Source organism: Nyctereutes procyonoides, unplaced genomic scaffold (assembly GCF_905146905.1).
Source record: "Nyctereutes procyonoides isolate TBG_1078 unplaced genomic scaffold, NYPRO_anot_genome, whole genome shotgun sequence".
NCBI classification, from domain to species: Eukaryota; Metazoa; Chordata; class Mammalia; order Carnivora; family Canidae; genus Nyctereutes; species Nyctereutes procyonoides.
The window spans coordinates 71,741,480-71,764,998 of NW_026575135.1; the positions used below are offsets into that span (position 1 = coordinate 71,741,480).

Sequence of the window (23,519 nt, forward strand, 5' to 3'; positions counted from 1 at the left end):
TAGTACTGACCCCCAAATTAAACTATGGCCAGTGGGTGATTATAATAAGTCACTGCAGTTTCACCAACTGTAAGGAACTTACTGCTCTGGAGGGGGATGTGGGTAGTGGGTGAGGCTCTGCATGTGTGGGGCTGTATGGGAAATCTCTGTACTTTCCACACAGTTTTCCTGGGAACATAAAACTGCTCTAAAGAATAAAGTTTGTTAAAAAAGCAACCTCCCCTAAAAACCTCATAGTCCCGTGCCTGGCATATATATATTTTATATATATATAGTAAGTGCTCAATAAATTGCTATTATTGTTATTAAAGCAGTTAAATTAAAAATATCCTCAAACGCTCCCACGAGAAATGAAGAAATAGTTACTACTGAGTTGGCTTCAACATTTATCCTGATAAGATAAAAAGCATCCTCCTTGAAGAGATAATCCTTGAGAGTCCATGACATAACCTAGACAAATGATTTTAAATGAAACACATTATTTTTCAAAGTTATCAAGTGAAACGAGAAATGCAAAATGACTAAAGATTTGGTCAAGGTCAGTCATTTATTAAGTACAAGTTTTACAGATGCTTATGGTCACTAAGAAACAAATTCAACTAAAGGAAAAAGACATGCATCTCAATAAACAAATGGTAATATAAAAAATGAATATAAAAAACAAATATAATCATAGAATTATGTTGTAAATGATGTGGTTCAGTGGTGGCAAAATGCTTACCTAAAATGCACTAATTTTTAGAAGGAGAAACAAAATTTACAAATCCCCCCCGCCATGTTGTGTTTACCTGGATGAGTCATGGTGACGGGCTCCTCTTTGGATTTATTATTGTAGATGACTACGGCAACTGCATTGTGGAAAGCAGCCCGTGATATTTTCTCTTTAAATGTGCAATTTCCCCTCTGCAGCAAGGCAATCCACTGTTTGATATTAGGAGGAACAAAGAACCGTGTTTGAGGATCACAGCCCAGATGATCAGCAACTAAACAGAAAAGAAAAAAAACTATTAATTTTTCTTCTCAAATAAAGATAAATAAAATTAATCAAGTCTTTATGAAAGTGTTCAACTGTTCCCTGAATACTCTGCGTATATCCAAGGCACTTCAAGGAGCTCACTGCCAACAGACCTATGAATATACCCAAGAAGGACAATACGGTGAAAATCAATCTGTATCTGTACAGGGAGAGAGGCTCCATTAAAATGTTACCTGTGATGCAAATTAAAGCTGTGAAAAAATCCTGTTTAATTTCACAGAATGTCAAAGGTAAAACAGATTGATACCTCTAACACCCAGGTTACCCTGATCTACCCCTGACTTCTGCTTCCTCCTTTGAATTCAACTTTTCTCCACACCCTTACTCTACTCCCACCCTCCTTACCCCACCCTCACGTGGCAGAAAGGGACTGATTTTGCTTGAGACTGTAAATGAGGCAGTCAAACTAACCTTTACTTCAGTTACCAAGTGGTTTGTTGAAACTCAAGCTTGTTTGAACAAATTTCCTAATAAGTGTCTAAGGAAATTAGAAAGGTAAGCTTTGGTTTGTATCGGAGGTTCAACTGGTTAAAATAACATGAGATTAGAAACTGAAATAGATTATTCCTTTAATTTACCTTTATTGGTAAAAAAAAATACAATTCCATATTAAGATACATGTATTAACTTTACTATATCCACCTGTCTGAAAAGATACATGAAGACCCTAGGACACTCCCTTTAGGATACTAATTATTACATGGCCACTATATGGATTTGGGGGGAGAATCTGTTTCAGATACCCATAAGTACACCGTAACAGTACACCATTAAGGCAGGCTCTGCAATTTGAGTCTACACCTATGATCATCATAGCTCTGCCACCCTCTGCAAATCTTAAGAAGCCACCCCAGGCTACTCTTCCCCTCCCTGTCCTCACGATTCCAGCTGGTTAAAGTGAAAGGGAAGGGTGCTCCAGAAGAAGGAAAGAAGTCACAGAGGTGAAGCCCAAAGGCCACCATATGCAGTGCCAGAGGACAGCAGGCCCTAGGCTCTGCACCAGTGTGAGTAGAGGGGCGGGGGTGGGGATGGAGAGGACAAAAGGGTAACACTAAAAGCAAATAAATAATAAAAATACTAAATCAGTGTTAATCAATAATAAACTGTACCAAAAGATGGGAAATATATACTTTCCACACCCCAGAAGCATACTACTTAGCAAAAGAAATGTTTATGCTACAATGTAAAGATGCCAACTAAAATCAGAGAAAGGTACGTCTATCCTTCCTACTTACATGGTCTCTTCCCCCAAATTCTCTTCTTATTGCGGTGAAGGATTGTAACAAGAGCGTATTTGCTACCCGGGGCCGCCTAACACACACTGAGACATAAATGCTTTCACAACATCATAATTATATTGCTGACAACTATCACCATTTTCCTTAAACAATTTCTGCACTCCGAAACTTTAGTCCTTTCTCAATCAAATTAAATGTATGGAAAAAAGCCTTTATTACAATTTTAGTAGTCAACTATTTATTGAAAGATACATTCAAGGCATTGTGAAACTCTAAAATCCTGAAACAGACTGTTTACTTGCAGTGCTGTTTCCCAGATAATTATGGCTTTGAAATATAAGCATTTAGGTAATGTGTTGTGATAACCTGTCTTGGAAAAACTTCCAATATTGTATATACTGAGCAATCAAAGAGTTGGTTTTAAGTGTTTCACTTGTTATTTTTCAAAACACGCTGCTACACAAAACCTGGAAGAAAATGCAGAAACAAGAATACCTAAGAAAACTTATCTTCAGCACAATACTCATTTTTCTGTCACTTGCTCTGTGTGGTCTATGATTTCACGCATATCACACTGCAGTAAGGAGGAAACAAGACAGTAATGGAATTAGCAAGACTGGGGTCCACATTCTAGATGAACTATGCACTAGCTGAGCAACTGCCTGGGTTCAATGATCAACTTCAATTTTTACTTACAAAGATTGAGTTAAAATTCTTATTTCGTAAGAGTCATGTATATGAAAAAGGCTCTAATTATTCCTCCACTCTTCAGCGCTTAAAAAAATTAATTCCCTTGGGATGCCTGGGTGGTTCAGTCAGTTAAGTGTTTGCCTTTGGCTCAAGTCCTGATCTCTTAGCAGGCAGCCTGCTTTTCCCTCTCCCTCTGCCCCTTGCCCTATAATTAATATATAAATAAATAAATAATCTTTTAAAAATTCCTTTAGTTTTATGGATGTCAGTCTATCTGGTCCTAGTGTTCCAGTTTGGTGCCGTGAGGATTTTCTGCACCAAAGTGTGTGAAATCCACCCACAGCATAGAGCACATGTCTGCCCACATCCCCAGTTCCTAAGAGCTACTACTCTGGTCTCATTCTCTCTCCCCACTGCACAGTGTCACCGTCCACTTAGAAGGCCAGCAGTTCAGTAATAGTCATAATTTCTAAGACTGAAAAAACACAGGAAAGGATGCAACCACACAGGCAAATCTATCAAAAATACTGAAGGAGAGCTTTAAAATTCTCTTAAGGAATCCCCACCAAGAACAGATTCTTCCAACTGTACGATCCAAACAAATTCCAACAGACTGAGCAAAAGAATGTCCTTGTTCCCAAAATTCACCCAAATTATCATCCATAAAATGTCTCTGAAAACATTTATATCAGTAAGAATATGCAGTAATAAGAATAAGGCATTCACGTTCCTGTTCAAGGAAGGAATGTTCATTATTTAGAAAAAGAAAAGAGGTTTTCATAGCCACTTAATGTTGCAGCATGTTTATTTTATTATTTATTCCTTCCTGTAATTAATAACTATGTATTTAGAAGCTATTAAAATTTATCAATAGCAATTTTGCTCAAACTCAAAATCATTTTACTTCTTTTTTTTTTTTTTTTAACCTGCCAAATCTAAAGGAGGACTACACCTCTGACTTCTTTGCATTTATTAGTTATAGTGTCAGGAAAAACTTTTTGGAAGTTATCATGAAAATGTGAAATTACAGATATAGAATATTGTACTACAGGATCTTAAAATTTTGTGAATTATATCTTCGATAAACCTGAAAAAAATGTATTGCAGACTGAACTTCAATTTTTTTGTGTGTACTATCCTGTTGAATCCAGAAACAGTAATGAGAATTTTATTTATTCCTTGAGAAGACCCAAATGATTACCAACAAGAATTATAAAATCCTCACCTCAACGAACACAGAAGGTCAGCAACAACCAAAACCCTGGTCTTGAATCTTAAGGAATCTCTAAATGTACTGAGAAGGCAAGCCTGGCACAGAAATGAAATCTCAGCAATACTGGTCAGTAGTATAAAGTACCAACATGAAAGGTGCTTAGAAATCTAGGAAAAGGAAAAGAACATGATGGTAAAGGTCTAATGGGTGCTGGAACCCCAATGGAATGCTGGAAAACTGCTAGGCAGAGAGGAGGGGATGCAGAAGTGACTCACGCAAGAACACAGAATAAAGACGAAGCCCTTCTTTGAACTCTCATGAAAATCAAGTAAGATTTTCATAACTGAAGCTACAACACTATACAAATTTAGGATAATCAAGTTCTGAAAAGATGATCCCATCTGCAACAAACAGGAATAATATTCTGGCGCAAAGAGTGTGTAAATATTTAAAGGGTTCTGCGAGGGAAGAGGTAAATAAATAAATAAAATCTCTTCTCCCCAAGCAGCCTGAAACTCCACATTGGTTCACTTGACTTAGACCTTGTCCCATCTAGTACATAGCAGTCACCACATTCGTGTGGGTCAGGTCTCCTCCCACGTCCGAGAACCACCCATCTGCTGCAGAGGGAGCTGGGACACGGGGTGGAAGGTGCACAGCACAGCTCCCCAGTGCACCTCACGCTTTCAGAACCTGCGTGGTCTGTTTCCTCTGTCTGAGATGCCAATTGCTTCCTTGCTGACCACCTCCTAAACCTCAGGATTCTAAAATCTCTCCTCCAGAACGCCCTCCCTGACCTCCTGAGGCCAAGCTGGGTGCTTTGTGTTTCCATGGCATTCTGAGATGACACCCACTTTAGCATTTATCATAATGTACTAGCCACTGGCTGCTTATTCCAAGTCTCTCCTACTCGATTATGAGACTTAGCATCTCCTCCAGTATGTGTGGCACACAGTAGGCACTTAACCTCCTAGGTAAAAGAAGAAATGGAAGAATGACACAGAGAGACTGAGCCAGAACTGACAAAGAAAAGGGTCTGTACTACAGACCAGTTTCATGTGGGAGCATTCGGAGGTTCTACTGGCTATGTCCAACAAAAAAAGTAAAAATAAAAATAAGCCTGACTAGTTACCCTAGATCTAGATGTTTTTTTCCATGGTCAGGTATGTTCTGGTTATTTGCTTCCTATTTACACATTAGATTATCATCTCTTTGATCTTGAGATTTCCTGCTTCTTATCCTGACTTTCCTTATTTTCCCTCTGTTAAATTCCAACTTTATGATTCAAAGGACAAGATACAATTCTTTGTGTTTCTCATTTCTTAACTTTTAATGTTCAGCCCCTGGATTTAAATATCTAGCTTTCATTCCTTCATCCACTTTCACGGATAACTTATTTGCTTACGATTTCTAATACTTTCACTTAAATCTAGCACCTTTTTATGACTTGTCTTCAGTGTTTAATGTTGTTGAAATGTTTTGCTCTCCTTTTGTCTTAATTTCTCCTTATTTTAAGTTCGACTTTTCTCTTAACCTTGTATCTACTTTGTTCTGATCCCCTCCTCCCACCCCTTCCCAACTTCTGTTAATGTTTATTCTTTTCTGGATTTGTTGCTATAATGGTCAGGAAAAATGATCTGGACCTTAGCCTTTCTTGATTTTTCAGGAACCTTCTATTAATGATCATTCCCTCTTTGTCTTTTTCCTTTCAATTTAACCTGCAGGTCCCTTACATCTTAAAAACAAAGAAGGACAAAAGATCTCTCAAAAGGCTTGCATTTGCAGCCACTGTTGTCAAAAGCTGCCTGTTCCTGCTGTCCCACCTCCTCTATGTCCATTCATTCCTCATCACACGTTTTAATCTTCACATCTAGCCACTACAGAAAAGTGCTCTGGCTAAAAAGCACCAATAACCTCAGCATTGCTAAGTCCTGGGACACTATGTCCTCCTCCAAACCTGACTCTCAGTAATATCTAAGCTGAGCGCTCTCCTCTCTTGGCTCTTAATGCTCTCATCCTCCTGGTGTTCCTCCTCCCTTCCTCCTCCTCCTTCACAGCCCTCCTTCCTTGTCTTCTTTTCTGACTCCCCTCCCTACACCTGAACCTTCAGGACCACTTGGATGTAGCTCTAGGACTCTCCAGGACTAGCATGTCCCTCTATACTGATGGTACTTTTTTCTTACTGCAACGAGGACGTTTACTAACATCTTGTGCCAATCAGCTCTTCTTTCCCGAGAAACTACTTTTCACTTTTTACTTACATAAACCCAGTTTCCAGTATATACAACTAAATCAGGTTAACAGCATGCTAAGAATCAGGAGAGGAATATGGAAAAGTATACACAGAGAAGGGATCCATTCTATCCCCTTCCAAGCAGAAACTGGTCTTACCCCTGACAAGCTGGCAGGCATTCCTGAATGTTTCCACTGGTTCATATGGAGGGAAGAAGCATGATGGACAGACTGTCACCCTGATTTGTTTCCAGGTTACTCTTCCCCCCTTTCCAGGCAGGACCATGGGGTCACTCTGAGGTCTGAAGTAGATTCTGTTAGTTACCCCCCCAAAACATAAATAAAACATAAACAAAAACAGAAACCTTATTTAATTTGGGCATCTACCTACCCTGCATATGCTTTCAGTGACAACTATATGAGTGCCAGCTCCAGGGGGAGGGAGGTAGACATACAGTCTAAGAGCCACAGGGAAGTGAAGAACTTAAACTACATTTGAGAAGAGGCCTTTCCTCTATTTCCCACAGGGAAGTGAATAAGGAAACATGGGGCTATACTTGCTGCTGGCAGCCATTCTGTGATAAAGAGGAAACAATCTTAGGATGAAGTTAAAGCTAGGATGGCAAACGGGAGAGATCAAAAGGAACAAGACCCCTAGTAACTCTGCTAGGTTTTGAATTCCTGAACCCTGAAAGTGGCCCTAGCTTTGAGCTTCCAGTTCTGACACAGAGCACTGTTAAGCAATATAAGTAGGGATTTGTGACTTGGAGCATTCAAGCTTCTTGTGTGAGTCAAGCAGCAATGGTTGAGATCTTGAGATCGGGGCTTTACTCCTGCTGAGGCGCTTTCTTAGTCCACCAGGATCCAAGCATGGCTACTCAAGCCCACCAAGAAGAAGGCCAAACCTAAGGAGAAAGCTTCCTTGGGGAAAGTCCTTTGACACAGGGAGACAGCCACGCATCCACTGACACAGGATGTCAATCCTTTGCCTCCTTCCCTCACTCAAGGGACATGGTAGCTATCTGGGAGAGGAGAGTTGCAGAAAGACTAACATCTAGAGCAAGGACTCTTGAGACAGGGCAGAACCCAAAAGGTTGGTGAAATATGAATGAGGGAAAACCATTTTTATTTTCACCACATTAAATGAAATCTACCATTTTCTTAATCTCTGAAGGTAAACAACAAAACACCTGAATCTGCAACTAACAACAATTACTTTAGTTACTGCAGATATGGCAAAAACATGAAAACATACTGGAGATTCACTTCATAGACCCAACACTGGTCATCAAAATGACTGGACTCACTGCTAGATCTTGTTACTTAGCATGATTAGGAAGCACAATTATTTTAAATACTGATACTGGGTATTTCAGGAGACTTGGTTTGCTTTAATCTTATTTACTTCTACATGTACTACTACTCTAAAAGCAGCCTAAGCATTTCCCTTCCACCAGACTGCCAAAGGAGGATCAACCACCAGGTCTGTGAATGTGTATTACTCACAGGGTATACTTGGATCTGTTTCTATTACTTTACTTTGTTCTCATGTATCCTGTTATTCCTAAGCTTCTTTATACTCCCCCTCCCATCCTTCTCTACTTCTGAAAGCACTGATCACATTTTCTCCATTCCCCACTTTTCCTCCATTTATATATTCAAGTTCTACTTTAGAGATTACTCTTAAAATGTTAACATGCATACCTGATAAAGAGTTTACATTTAATCAATGTCTCTAGTTCCTTCCTGAATAGCGCAGGCTCTTAAACTATGTATTAGTTTCATAGGGCTATCCCAACAAAACACCACACACCTGCTGGCTTACCCAACAGAAATTTATTCTCTCATAGTGGTGAAGGACAGCAGTCTGATATCAGGGTGCTGGCAGGGTCCCACTCCCTTGAAGGCTTCAGTGGCAAACCCTTCCTTGTCTTTTTTTTTTTTTTTAAGATTTTATTTATTTTATTTATTTATTCATGAGAGAGAGAGAGAGAGAGACAGAGACAGAGAAGCAGAGACACAGGCCCCATGCAGGGAGCCTGACATGGGACTCGATCCTGGGTCTCCAGGATCCTACCCAGGGCTGAAGGTGGCACGAAACCGCTGAGCCACTGGGGCTGCCCCCTTCCTTGTCTTTCCCAGCTTCAGGTGGCCCCAGGTGACCCTGGCTTCTGGCTGCATCATTCCAACCTCTGCCTCTATCTGCACATGGCCTTCTCTACTGTGTCTATGTCTTCACTGGTCTCTGAGGATACTTACTGTTGGATTTAAGGCCCACCTGGGTAATGTAGTATGCTCTCATCTCAAGATCTTAATTTAATTACATCTGCAAATATAACTTTTTCTAAATAACGTTTCCACATTCATGGGTTCTGGGGGTTAGGACATGGACATATCTTCTGGGAGGCCAACATTCAACCTACTGCCGAATACAGCTCCAACCACCCCCTTTCATCTTATGTGTAATGACCCGTATTCAGTTCCATCTTGCTTTAATTATTCCATCCCTAATATTTAATGTTTCATACAGTCAATGATTGTTAAACGTTACCTACAGATACTTGTCAGTCCTTATGTCAGTATGGGATCTACAGAGAAACAGTAAAATATGTGTGTGTATAAAGAAATTCCTTATAAGGAATTAGCTTATGTGATTATGGAGGCTGACAAGTTCCAAGATCTGCAGGGTAAGTCAGCAAGCTGGAGAATCAATGGTGTGGTTAGTCCAAAGCCTAGCAGCTTGAGACCAAGGAAGAGATAATGTTTCAGTTTGAGTCTGAAGGCAGGAAAAAGCAAAGGTCCTAGTTTGAAAGCAGTCAGGCAAGAGGAATTCTCTCTTATTGGAAGGAAAATCAGCTCTTTTGTTTCATTCTGGCCTTCAACTGATTGGATGAGGCCCACCATAACTGGGGATGGCAATCTGCTTTGACCTACTTTATTTAATCTACCAACTTAAATGTTAATCTCACTAAAAATACCCTCACAGAAACACCCAGAATGTCTGACCAAATTATCTGGACACCCTGTGGGGACACTTAAAATTAACCATCACAGGGATGCCTGGGTGGTACAGTACGTTAAGTTTCCAACTCGATTTCCACTTAGGTCACGATCTCAGGGTCTTGAGATCAACCCGTGTCAGGCTCCGAGCTCAGGAGAGAGTCTGCTTGAAGATTCTCTCTGTCCCTCTGCCCACTCGTGTGTACACACACTTTCTCAAATAAATAAGTCTAAAAAAAAAAATTAACCATCACTATCCTCTTCACATCTCACTTTTTCCTTTTGTGTTTCGTTTCCTCCTTCTATTTAAGAAGAATAAGAACATCCCTTTGATGTTCTTTCAAATGAGGATCTGTTCAGGGTAAAGTCAGGTTTTTGAGTAAACTTGTCTTTTTATATCTGAAAACATCCTTCAAATGATCCCACTCTTGAATGACAGCTTAATTAATTACCTAATTAGGTAAAAATTTCCAGAGAGTTACTTTTCTCTCAGCACTTTGAAGATATTCCATTGTCTTCTGCTTCTTATGATAAGAATAGCTGAAGAAAACATTTTAATTGTGTGAGCTCTCAAATGTTATTGTATCTAATTTTTCATTTTTGAATCTAGTATCCTTAAAAAGTAAAATAAATGTGTCCCTTATTTTTCTCCTAATTGGCAAATTTTACTCCTTTGGTTATATTCTAAAGTAATAAATTTTTACAAGTCGTTACCTTTCTGTATAGAGTTTTTAACAAGAAGGCAACATGAAGACATCTTCTGTACACCTGGAGTGCTAGATGTATCAGACTACATTGCAAGTAGGGTCATACTAACTGAACTGTCAGCAAGTTTAATTGTCAATAGCTATCCATTATCTTTCATCTTCTATACGTAGTTACTATGTATCACAAATGGATTTTGATTATTTTTCATATCCTTACAACTTAAATATATCTGCTGGATATTCTCCATGACATAATAAAAAGCATCTTAAGAGTAATTTTAAATGATGGCTAATACCAATCACTTCATCTAAAAAGTTATGCTCAAAGATAATTTCTATTACAAATGACACAACATCTTCATGCAAGACAGATGTACAAATCAAAAGAACTAAAAATCATGCTAGGTTCTTAGACAAACTGGTATCATGGTGCAGCAGAAGTGTGTTATTTAATCCACCACACTGCCCATTCCACAAAAGCATTACAGCACTGAGTACAAGTCTTTCTGTAGCTCTCTATTCTGTTGACTCCTGTCCACCACACTTTGTTCTCAACTCTCTGCATACTCTTGCTCTTCCTTCTGTTGCTAGCCTCTTTGCTGGAGGTGTTTCACTAAGCATCTGCCCTGGGCCCTCTTTTTTCAGTGGGCAACCTCAATCCCTCCCATGGTCTCAACGATCACCCTCTGTATATAATGTCTAACTAAATCTAAATCTCTCTCTTGTGCCTTATTCTGTAATTTTCAACTGTTTGCTAGATAGTTCTCCATGAATACTGAGTATCTCAAACTCATTATCTTCCCGCCTCAAATGTGATCTTCCCAATGTGGAATTCCTGACTGCCAGCATCATCATTTACCTAAACATAAACACATAAAACAGAAATCCCTGTTGAAAAACAAGGAAGTGACAATTAAGAGACAAGACTAAATAGAATGTCCAGTTTTCTTTGCCACCAAAACCCCACCAACACAGAAGAAAGCCACTGACTATACCTCAACACTGCTGGTACACGGAAGGAGGTAAGGATACCATTGGATAGGAGAGTCTTTGAAGGCATTATTCCTTTCTCCCATCCCAGTTTTACTGAGTTATAATTAACAAATAAAAACTACATATAAAACAACAAAAACTACATATATTTAAAGTGTACGATGTGATGATTTGATACGCATTGTGAAATGATTATCACAATCAAGTGAATTCATATATTCATCACCTCACTTACTTTTTTTTTTTTTTTTGTATTTGGTGAAAACACTTAAGATCTAGTCTCTTAGCAAATACAAATATGTCAACATGCTGTATATAAGATCGCCAGAACTTATTTCATCTTATACTTGAAAGCTGGCAACACTGGAAGGTACTATCAATTCTTGGGCAGAAAAGTAAGGAATGTGGGAGCATTTCTGTTTTATTTATTACTTCATTCTTCTGGTACTAGTACTTCCAGTATCAATGACTTGGACACAGTGACAATGTTAACAAAAACTGGGCTATCTGGAACATAATTTCAAACATAAGAATGATGGCTTCAACAATACTTAACTAAATTAAAGGGTCACACATTAAATTAAAGGGTCACACACCATATCAAGTAGGGGATTTGTTCCAGGGATGAAATGATGGTTCAACCTCCACAACTGAATGTGATGCTCTACATTAACAAAATGGAGGACCGGGGATCCCTGGGTGGCTCAGTGGTTTAGCGCCTGCCTTGGGCCCAGGGCACGATCCTGAAGTCCCGGGATCAAGTCCCGCGTCAGGCTCCCGGCATGGAGCCTGCTTCTCCCTCTGCCTGTGTCTCTGCCTCTCTCTCTCTCTCTCTCTCTCTCTCTCTCTCTCTCTGTCTATCATAAATAAATAAATAAATCTTAAAAAAAATGGTGGACCATGTAATCATCTCAATAGATGCACAAAAAGCATTTGACAAAATTGAACATCTATATATGACAAAAACTCTCAACAGGAAAGGTATAAAGGGAATGTACCTCAACATAAGACAGGCCCACAGCTAACATCATATTCCATTAATGAGAAGCTAAAACTTTTTCCTCTAAGATCAGGAACAAGACAAGGATGTCCACTCTCAATACTTCTATTCAACATAGCACTGGAAGTCCTAGCCAGAGCAATTAGTCAAAGGGCGGACGGACGGGAGAGGCATCCAAATCTGAAAGGAGAAAGAAAAACTGTCTCTATTTGTAGATGATATTATATATAGAAAACCCTAAGGAGTCCACTAAAAAGCTGTTACAACTTATAAACAAATTCAGTAAAGTTGCAGGATACAAAATCAATAAATATGCATTTCTAGACACTAATAATGAATTACTAGAAAGAAAAGTTAAGAATCCCATTCATGGGGATCCCTGGGTGGCGCAGCGGTTTGGCGCCTGCCTTTGGCCCAGGGTGCGATCCTGGAGACCCGGGATCGAATCCCACGTCAGGCTCCCGGTGCATGGAGCCTGCTTCTCCCTCTGCCTATGTCTCTGCCTCTCTCTCTCTCTGTGTATGACTATCATAAATAAATAAAAAATTAAAAAAAATTTAAAAAAAAAAGAATCCCATTCATAAATGCATCAAAAAGAATGAAATATTTAGGAATGAATTTAACCAAGGAGGTGAAAGAGCTGTTTACTGAAACTTATAAGACATCGATGAAAGAAATTAAAAAAAAAAAAAACCATAAATGGAAAGCTATTCTGATTGGAAGAATACTGTTAAAATGCCCATGCTACCCAAAGCAATTTACAAATTCAATGCAATCCCTATCAAAATTCCAATGGCAGTTTTCACAGAAATAGAATAAATAATTCTAAAATTTGCATTGAACCACAAAAGGGCCTGAACAGCTAAAGCAATCTTGAGAAAGACAAAGCTAGAGAGATCATGCTTTCTTATTTCAAACTATATTACAAAACTAATCAAAACTATATATAAAAACAGATACACAGGGGTGCCTGAGTGACTCAGCTGGTTAAGTGTCCCACTCATGATTTCAACTTAGGTCATGATCTCAGGGTTGTGAGACTGAACCCCGTCCCATGTCTGGTTTCATGCTGGGTTTGGAGCCTGTTTAAGAGTCTCTCTCTCCCTCTGCCTCTCTTCCTACACCCCCCTCCAAAACAAAACAAAACAAAACAAAAAAGACACATAGATCAAAGGAACAGAATAGAGAGCCCAAAAATCCACACATATTTGGTCAATTAATTTATAACAATAGAGCCAATAATGCACAACAAGGAAGGGATGGTCTCTTCAATAAATGGTGCTTTGGGAAAACGGACAGCAACATGCAAAAGAATGAAGCTGGACCACTATCTTTCTTTTCTTTTTTTTTTTTTGGACCACTATCTTATACCATACACAAAAATCAACTCAAAATGTATTAAAGACTTCAACGTAAAACCTGAAACCATAAAACTCCTAGAACAAAACATAGGCAGGAATTTCCTTGATTTGGCGATGATTTTTAAAATTTAAGTACAAAGTAAAGGCAAGAAAAGCAAAATGCACAAGTAGGACTCCATCAAAATAAAAAGCTGCTGCACAGCTAAGGAAACATCGACAAAATGAAGAGGCAACCTACTGAATAAGAGAAAAATATTTGTAATTCATATATCTGCTAAGGAGCTAAAATGCAAAATATATAAAGAACCCATATAGCAAGAACATTTCTTCACATTGGGGTCCTTGCTTTATGCAATATCCACACAGTTCTCCACCATTCCTTACGTTTGAGAGATGCTAGCTAAAAGTGTGTGATACTGTTGTTAACCTTTGAATAGATAATATGTGAGTTAAAAGAAATGACTCAGAGGAGAAAAAAAAAAGAAAAAATGATGGGCTAGGAATAGCTAACTGCTGAGGAAGGATAGGAGAACATGAAAAAAAATCATGAAGTCAGTCCCTGTGAAGGACAATTAGGGAAAAAACCCCACTGTAAGAGACTACTCACATGAACGAATGAGAACAGGAGGTTTAAAGCTTTCGTAATCTGAGATGTCCATAAACTAATATTTATAAGTAATAAGAAAAACTTTTAGATCACCTTAAATAACAACTAATCATCAAGACTTGTTGAAGTAGGTCTTGAGATTAGTCTATAATGATGGAGAAGTCTATCTAAGGAATTATTATTCAGAGAGGAAAGGATATTTTATATCAAGATAATAGACATCCTTTAGAGAAATCTAAGTGAACAGAACTCAAGAACATAAGAAACAGAAATGAAACTTTGATGGGAGCAATATATCTATGTCAACCGGCCAAACAAAGTAGATATGAAAGCTCTTAATACTTTCACAGAGCTGGTAGACAAGAGTACTGACGGGTATCTAGAGAACTGTGAAAATCTTGTTCAGCTAAATGCAGGGTGTCTAACAAGTTCGTGATTTGCTTCACCATCACTTCATCTCCAACAAGATAATGGCTAGGGATAACCAGAGGAAACTGCTACCAGAACCCAACACACATCCAGGACGCAAAACAACTAGTAACTTGGAAGAAAGCAACTCATCATTACAGAGTATGCAAAACCCAAGGCAAAGATAGCTGAGTAATTACAAATTATCCTGATGAGGAAGAAAATGAAGAAACCAGCAGGAATGCACAAGACAAACTAAACTTTAAGAAAGACTCACACAAAAGCTGTAAAGGCAAATGCAGGATGACAGTACAGACTTACAATTTTTTTTTTCAAAAATTAAAAAGCCCAGGAAGAGTTAAAGATTGCAAATAATGACAGGAACAGGCAAAACAGCTTCTCTCTCGCCTCCTTCCCAAAAGATTTTTTTTTTAAGTTTTTTTCAGAGCAAGAAAAACAGGAAAGAAATAGGTCTACTGCTCACAGTCAACAAAGCAGTGGACGAAAACATTTCTCAGAACCTTGTTTTGCTTTTGTTTCCTCTAACAAGGAGAATAACCTGAGAATGGAGACAGTAGAAGGATGGATAAAGGACACTGAAACTGGGTGCAGAGACTGTTAGCAGATATACAGATTTTCTCTGACACACTCTCATCTCAGTAAAACTGCTGTATCTTGTGGATTCATGCTGGTTTCTTCAAGAAATCTCATTCCTTTAAGATGATCTATGTAATTTTCCAGCGTTCTTTTCCCTGGGATTGGCAAACTTAGAAATAACATAGTTGCTTTTTTCCAAATTTCTAGTCCCTTTGCTCTCCATCACCAAATGCAAAGGAAATTTCCCAGACCTGGGCAAACATCCTCCTCAATAGCGTCAGCAGGGGCTAGCCACTTAATTTTGAGACAGTACACATTTCTTTGGCCTTCTCTCTCTCCCTCCCAGTCCCCCTGGCTATCCAGTCTTCCCAGCACCTTCTGTTGAAAAGACTGTTATTTTCCCCACTGACTTGTCTTGGCATCCTTGTCAACAATCAACTGATCATAAATGCAAGGTTTGTGAGATCCCACTTCTAGTCCATTGATGTATTGGTCTGTGCCAGAACCACACTGTCTTGTAGTAAGTTTTGAAAACAGGAAATGCGAACCCTTTGATCTTGTTGTTCTTTTTCAGAATTGTTTTGTCTACTCAGGGTCCAAGTGAATTTTGGAATCAGCTTATCAATCCTTGCAAAGACCCAGTTGGTATTTTCCTAGGATTATGTTGAACCTGCAGGTCAATCTGCCATATTAACCATAGCAGGTCTCTGGATTTGTGAATATGGGATGACTCTCCACTTATTTAGATCTTTAATTTCTTGTGACAATGTTTTGTAGTTTTTGATCCCAATGCCATTTTAAACGGTATTTTTAAAAATTTATTTTCTAATTGCTTGTTTCTGGCATATAGAAGCAAAATTCTCTTTTGTATTTGTATTGATCTTATATCCATTGACTTTTCTAAGTTTACTTGAGTTAAAAAAAAAATCATTCCGTTATAGGTAATAAGAGATTCAGCTTTACTGATGTTTCATTATGGAGTAACACTGCCTACTTTTCTCAATCCGTGTCTAGTTGTTGTGTATCTCCTATGGTATCTGAGGTATCCTGAGTGGGATCCCACAAATGTGAAAAGGATAGTAGTGACTCCCTCACACGTGTTTCACTTTATTGCAAAATAGCTGAGTTATGTGGGTTTACAGATGAGACCTTCTACTTTTAGATTTCATTAGACAAATGCCTTAAATAAAACCCTGAACAGTAAAGCAATAAATAAATAAATAAATAAATAAATAAATAAATAAATAAATAAATGTTGGCAAAATTGACATTTCTACTGCTGTACAAGCCCTTTCCAGTCACCATGAAAGGGCAAAACAAAAATAAATCAACCCCCCCAACCCCAAATCCAACCTAACATGAAGACTATTAGAAATACATATTTATTACAGCTGTTGACCTAAGTGCTGGGCCTTAAGATGCAATGTCTAAGAACACCAAGAACATGGAATAACATTCCTAAGTATAATGCATACACTGGGGATACGTGTGTATGCACAGCCAGAAAAGTTTGTGTTCTCATACTCCAGGGAATAGGTCAGAGTGGCTAACAGTGAACACAAGGAAGCTGTTAGGAGGCCACAGTCTGGATAAGAGATGAAAGTAGGCTGCAGTAGATGGGGCAAATGAACACATTTTAGAGACCTTTAGGAATCTGGATCAACAAGACTTGGTAAGTAATGAGATATGGAGGCTGAGGGGGGTGTCTCAGTTTCTGGCATAACACACTGGGTAGAAGGTGGTGCTGTTGGCTGACATGGCACACAGTGGAGGGTGAACTGAGTTTTGGTGGAAGACGATGAATTGTCCTGGATATATTGGGCCTGAAAGAAAATGGAGAGGGAGAGAATAGTCCCCTAAGCGCATCCCTATACAACGCTCCCTCTGTGTAACTAGATGTGGACGCAGTGTGCAGGACAGCCACAAAGCAGGCAACCCACATGCCCATCAACAGAGGAACAGATAAACTGTGATCTACTCATGCTCTGGATCACTGGCAAAACTACAGAGTAACAAGTTCACCTCACATATTAGTGATGGAAACAAAAGAAACTAGTCACAAGAATACAAAAGAAGGCCTATCAAGATCTATGTGCCTCAAGTTAAATGACAGGCACCACCTGTGGTGTTCAAAGTTTAGGAAGGGGGAGGTGTCATGACAGAAAGGGGGCTTCTGGGGAACCCCATGGGGCTGGTGGTGCTCACTTCCATGACTAGGTTTGGGGTTACATCAGTGTGTACACTATAGTAATTCAGCAAGCTGCAGACTTATGATGGTGTATTTTTCTGTGTATGCTGTGATTGAAAATGTTAATTCAAAAAAAAATCTGCTTATCTCACTCCTCAGGTTAAACCCTTCAACTGTATTCAGATACATGCTATGACATGGATGGATCATGGATGGACATTATGCTCAAGTAAAATAAGTCAGTCGCAAAATGACACACACTGTATGATTCCACTTATATGAGATTCCTAGAGCAGTCAAAATTTCGAGACAGAAAGAAGGAGGGTGGTTGCCAGGGGCTGGTGGAGGGGGATATGGGAGTTTCAGTTTTGCAAGATAAAGAGTTTTAGAGACTGGTTGTACAACAATGTGAATACACGTAACACTACTGAACCGAACACTTAAAATTGGTTAAGATGGTAAGTTTTGTATTCCATGTATTTTACCACAACTAAAAATTCAAACCAACCAGCAAACCAAAAGTCTTGTTCTTGAGATAAAGTAAAAAATCCTAACAGCCCAGAAAGTACTGACCTACCTTTCCACCTCTACTGTATATCGCTGTCTCCTTTACTCTAAATGATTCACTTATTTCCTCCAGCGCACACAAATGGTTTTTTTGTACCTTTTGGTCTTCGTACAGGTCCCCTGGCCTTGGAATGGTCTTCCTTTCTGTGTCCCTCTTAGTTTAACATCTGCTCATGCTTTTGTCCCCGCATTAACATTTAATCAGAGAAGTCTTCCCTGACCATCCTAGACTGGGCTAGCGCTCTCATTTATGCCCTCCTGGGGAGGCTACCTGTAAAACTAAAAAAAATTTTTAAAAAAATAAAGTTACTTGTGTTATCATCTGTTCAATGTCTGTTTTCACCATGAGATAATGAACAGGTGTTGACTCCCCTTGCCTCCCTGCCCAGAAGCATGCAAGAACTTCTTGTCCTGCCTGCCACACAGTAGGTACTTAATGAGTATGTGCTGAATGAGCATTTGAAGCAGCTGCCCACTTGAGTTTAGGATTTCTGATCCAGATGAATCACAGTCCGGTGAATCCCAGAAGAGTGCCATCAGAAAAGTAACCTGTAAACAGCACTCTAATGTTTATAAAGTGATGAAGGTGTGCAAAATTATGGATCTGTTAGGGAACCACTGATCCTTGGCAAAATTTCAGAAATTATTAAAAGAGTAACTGTAGACCCTGAGAAGAGAAAGCTGTAATCATGGGATCCTCGCACAAGTTCATTACCTATGAAAGGCAGAATAATGCCCTCCCTCCCTGACCCCAACCTAATCCCTGGGACCTGTGAATACTTTGGGTTACAAGCACAAGGGAATTAAGGTTGCTATTCGGCTACTTTAAAATAAAGAGATTACACCCTGGACTGTGTGGGTGAGTCTAAGGTAATCACAAGGTCTTTTAAATATGCGAGAAAGGGGTAGGAGGTCAGATAGATGTCTCACCATGAGTTCTGAAGACAGAAGGGACATGAGCCAAGGAATGCAGGTGGCCTCTAGAAGCTGGAAAAGGTGAGAATGGAGAATGGATTCTCCCTTAGAGCCTTCGGGAGAAATACAGGATTGCCAATGCCTTGATTTTAGCCCAGTGAGACCTATTTTGGGCTTCTCACTTCCAGAACTTAAGGCAATAAATCTGTGTTGTTTTAAGCCACCTAGGTTGTAGTAATTGGTTCCAGTGGCAATAGGAAACAAACACACTACAGCTGAGCCATGAAAGAGCCACTTCTTTTCCTTCTTTTCCAAAGCTCCTGACCTAGCAAATCAGGAACAGAGTAAAATATCTTTGTTCCTTCCATCAAAAACACTTGATTATGTCTTTTAAGATATAGTAAGACTAAGAAATAGGCACCAAATGTGGAGTCAACGAAGTAAATTGGAAAACTCTGTGGAGTGCCCATGCCCCAAAAGTGCTGACGAATGGAACACTGTCAACTGTCTTAGAAGATTCTGAGCAACACACTATGAGGGTCTGTCACATTCTTCAATACTTTTACCAATTACTCAAAGCAGAGATTCTTAACTTTGGGTTCGTGGACCACTTGGAGCTTTAAGAGGTCTCTAAACCTTACTGAAGTTTTGTGTATTATCTAAATATGTATTTTTTGGCAGAAAGCTCCATGGCTTTCATTAGTCTTAAAGAGGATCTAGAGGCTCACAAGGTTAAGACCTGATTTAGATGAAGATATAAAAGGTATGCTCATTGCATTCACTGTTGACACTAAGCTGCTGGAAAGAGCAAAGACTGCGGGTGACACATCAGGATTCAAACAGTATCCTGAAAGGCTGAATGGACAGGCTGTATCCAGTAAAGATAAAATCACAGAGCTTAGGAGAGCCACTGAAAAAGACTCAGAAGGTTTAATCAACAGTAAGCTCAGTTCGAATCAGTGATTAGGGATACTGAAATAACTTAGAGGACTCTAGACAGGTGTCCAGCGCTATGGAAAAAAGCAGTTCTACTCTCTCCTGCTTTGGTAAAATCAAATGCATCACTCTGTCCAGTTTTGGGTTTCCTTTGTATTCATTTCCTAGGGCTGCCATAACGAATGACCACAAACTTGGTGGCTTGAAACAACAGAAATGTATTGTCTAGCCGTTCTAGGGAGGCCAGAAGTTGAAATCAGAGTGTCAGCAGGGTTGGCTCCTTCTGGAGGCTCTGAAGGAGAAATGGTCCCACGCCTCTCTCCTAACTTCTGGGAGTCGTCAGCAATCCCTGGTGTTTGCTGGCTGTGGCAGCATAACCTTGACCTCTGTTTCCCTCTATCTTCACTCTGTACCTCTCTTTTTTCCCCTCTATCTTCACTCTGTACCTTTCCTTTTTCACTCTGTACCTCTATGAATCCTCTCCTTACAAGGACACCCAGGTTGGATTTTGGGCCCACTCTTAAACTATCACGATCCTTAACCACTTACATCTGTCAAGATCCCATTTCCAAATAAGGTCACCTTCTGAGATTCCAGGTGGACATGAACTTTTATGGGACACTATTCAACCCACAGCATCCTTTAAGTGGAATGCCAACGGCAAACACATTCTGAAGTTTACAAAACCAATATTCTTAGAATGGTTAAAAGAAATAGGGCTATAAAGCTGAAGGGTTAGAGGGCTTGAGTCGAACAAGGCAATTAACTACTGCTTACGAAGATTTGAACCAATTTTTTTTTTCTAACACTATCTTCCAGAGATGAGTGTGGTAGATTTCTGTCACTGGTTTGTTCAAGCTTGGGCTGTACAATCACCAGACAGGAATGCTGAGGCTTCATATGGGTGGCTAGACTCGAGATTCTCATCACCGATGACCACCAAGTTCTGACATTCTGTAATTCTCTTCCCTTGTCTCTGTCTGCCACTTTAGTTGGCCATCATACAGAACCATGCACTGTAAAGCTCCGTTAGCACAGCACACACCATATAGGGGAGTAGGAAGTGGGCAGCCAGAAGGTACACATTGTGAAAAAAAACTCAGAAGCCCTATGAAGTAAAAAATATCAGAACAGCTTCAGCATGGTGAGCAGGGGTGAGTGGACTGGCAGAAGTGAAGGGGGTACACCATGGGAAGGAGTTCAGATTTCCAGTCTAAGGATGATAAGACACTGAAAGGGTTAAGCAAGGAGTGTTACGATTCCATGCAGAATCTTCAAGGTTATTCTGGCTACTGTAGGGAGAAAAGATTAACGGGAGTTAAGAGAAGCAGAGAGACCAGGAATGGGCAGGAGGTGACAGCTGCCCATACTGCGATAGCAGAAGAAAGAAGGGCAAGCAACAGACTGGTATGTGTATCCTGCAGGTGAACTGTGGAGCAAAAATTGAATGTGGAATGTGAGGAAAGGAAGGATGACTCCTAAATTTGTTTATATAGTAAGAGTAGACAGTGATGTCATTTGCTGAAATGGGGAAGACCGGGGAGCAGGGGGAGCAGACAGGAAGGCAAAAAATATATCAAAAGCTCCATCTGAGGCCCATTAACCCAGAGATGTCCTTGGGACGTTTAGGTTGAAGATACCAAGCAGGCAGAGTTGAATGTGTGACTCCAAGGCCCAGGAGGTAAGATGAGGCTGAAGGTAAGCTGAAGAGACAATAGCAGACATTGGGGAGAGAGAAAATTGTTGCCTCAGAGAGCTGTCCCACTTCTCTAGAAGAAAGTACTTTTGGTGGCTGGCTCAGTCGGAAGAGTGTGCAACTGACTCCTGATCTCAGGGTCATGAGTGAGCCCCATGTTGACTGTAGAGATTACTTAAATAAAAAACTTTAAAAAAATATTTTTGGATTACTGAACATTGTTAAGTATCCACTTGTTTTTGCTTAAATTTTATGTTAACATAAATTTGGCCAGGTGGGTTGTTCTGATTTTATCCAGCAACATTCAGCTGCATGGTGACAGGAGGTGCAGAGACGATGCATGATACGTGGTTCACCCAGGATTGAGATTTTGCCAAAAGAGTCTGATACAGAGAAAAAAGGGGTGATTATCATGAAGAATCATGGAATCTACATCAAATAGGGAAATAAGTGAGAAGCCCCGAGGAAGCTGAAAGAGCACCAAAGGAGGCCAAGGGTTGGGGTCATCCTATGCTCAGTCAACGCTTAGGCCTTATCACAACAGACTGGGGTGGAAGGTAGTTGCCGGAGAAAAGGAAAACACTATAAGCCAATGTAGCAGCTACAACAATAATTATTTGTTGTTTGTCTATAGATGTAGATCTGTTTATGAGATAAAATCAGTTAATTCACTGGTAGCATTTCCTGATTTCAGAGTCTGTCAGTGCCTACTAAGTAGGAATGCTCTAGACACAGTGCTTAGTTTCTGCAGAACCCTATGTACTAATGCAGCCCTGGAGCTGGAAAAGACTGCAGATGCTGGGAAAGCAGGGAGCTTCAGGAAAGGAAAAAAAGGGGTGGGAGCAGAATTCATTTGTAGTGTGGAAAGGGGAAAGAGTGGGGATCTTACTGCCCATACAAAGAAAACACAAATTTATCCAATGGCATACAGTGAAGTGCACCTGCCCCATTCACCCTGTTGTCCCAAGTCCCAAAGGCAACCACTTTTAACATCTACTTTAAGTTGTTCTGGTGGTCACCATCCAGTTCCAAAAAGGCTTACAGCCATTATTTCAATGTTAGACACTATCTTTGGATTTACAAGTTCACAAATCAAGATCGTGCTTACTGAGGTTTCTCCATCTTCCCTCTCTCCCGATTTACTTCCGTATTTTCCTCTGCAGTTAAACCTTCCCAGCATTTGAACTACACACACCCTCCTGAATGCTTACATTGTGTGCAGAGATGAAGACACTGGCCCTCACTAGTTCCTGACATGTCTTTTCTCTCTCCCATTTCTCTTTGTCATCTATTTATAGTGATATATTCTTAAGGTTGGTAATGTTTACTTTCTGTTCTACAACGAATAGAGCCTCCCATACTTTAACTACAGATTGATTTTTAAACAGTGAAAACCAACGAAACCACTAAAGCATTAATATCATTATAGAAATTTTACAGAGCAGCTGAGCCCTGTGCTACGATTCCATTTCCCTTTCTAGGACCCGCTGACTGCTCAAAATCATGCCACATTTTACTTTTTTCCCCACATTTTACTTTTGTTTCATATTTGGATCAAGTATTCTTGGTCTTAGAGTTCCTTTTTTTTTTCTTACTAGGGAAAAATATGCCCTTTTCAATATATGTCTTGTATCTTCTAGTTTCCTACTCTTTCTGACCATGGCTTGGAATTCATTCCATGCTTCTTAAATCTAGGGAACACACAAACAAAAGAACAACCTGTTGATATGGACTTGTTCCCTTCGGGAAATAGGACTTTTCCCCTATGAATGTTCTGTACTGAAAATTAACAATTTCGAGTGAGAGAAAGCGAGAGAGAGAAAAAAAGAGAAGAAAATGAGGAATGTCACCCACAATCAAATCAATATAACATATCTAGTTTTATTTTTGCACATTACTTTGAGTCCTTGTCTGCTGTAAACAAATTTAACATAGTCACAGTTCAATCACTGTATATTCATTTTTGTAGGATATAGGCAGCTTTCATAATCCGCTTTAATGGCTGCATAACATTCCACTGAGTGGATATATCATAATTTATTAAACCCATTTGGGAAGCAGTACAAAAAAGTGGTTAAAGTATAGACACTGCAATCAGACAGAGCTATATCACATCCCAGCTCTGCTGAATCCCT

At 39.6% G+C, this 23,519-nt stretch overlaps 1 protein-coding gene across 1 annotated transcript in view; it reads right to left on the reverse strand.

Annotated features, from left to right (window-relative positions):
• The window catches only part of RNF130 (ring finger protein 130), a 105,451-nt gene that overhangs the window by 72,901 nt on the left and 9,031 nt on the right, over nt 1-23,519 (reverse strand). Inside the window, exon 2 of the mRNA XM_055302090.1 lies at nt 789-983. Coding sequence (XP_055158065.1) covers nt 789-983 — 195 coding nt within the window. The remainder of the gene's footprint in view (nt 1-788; nt 984-23,519) is intronic.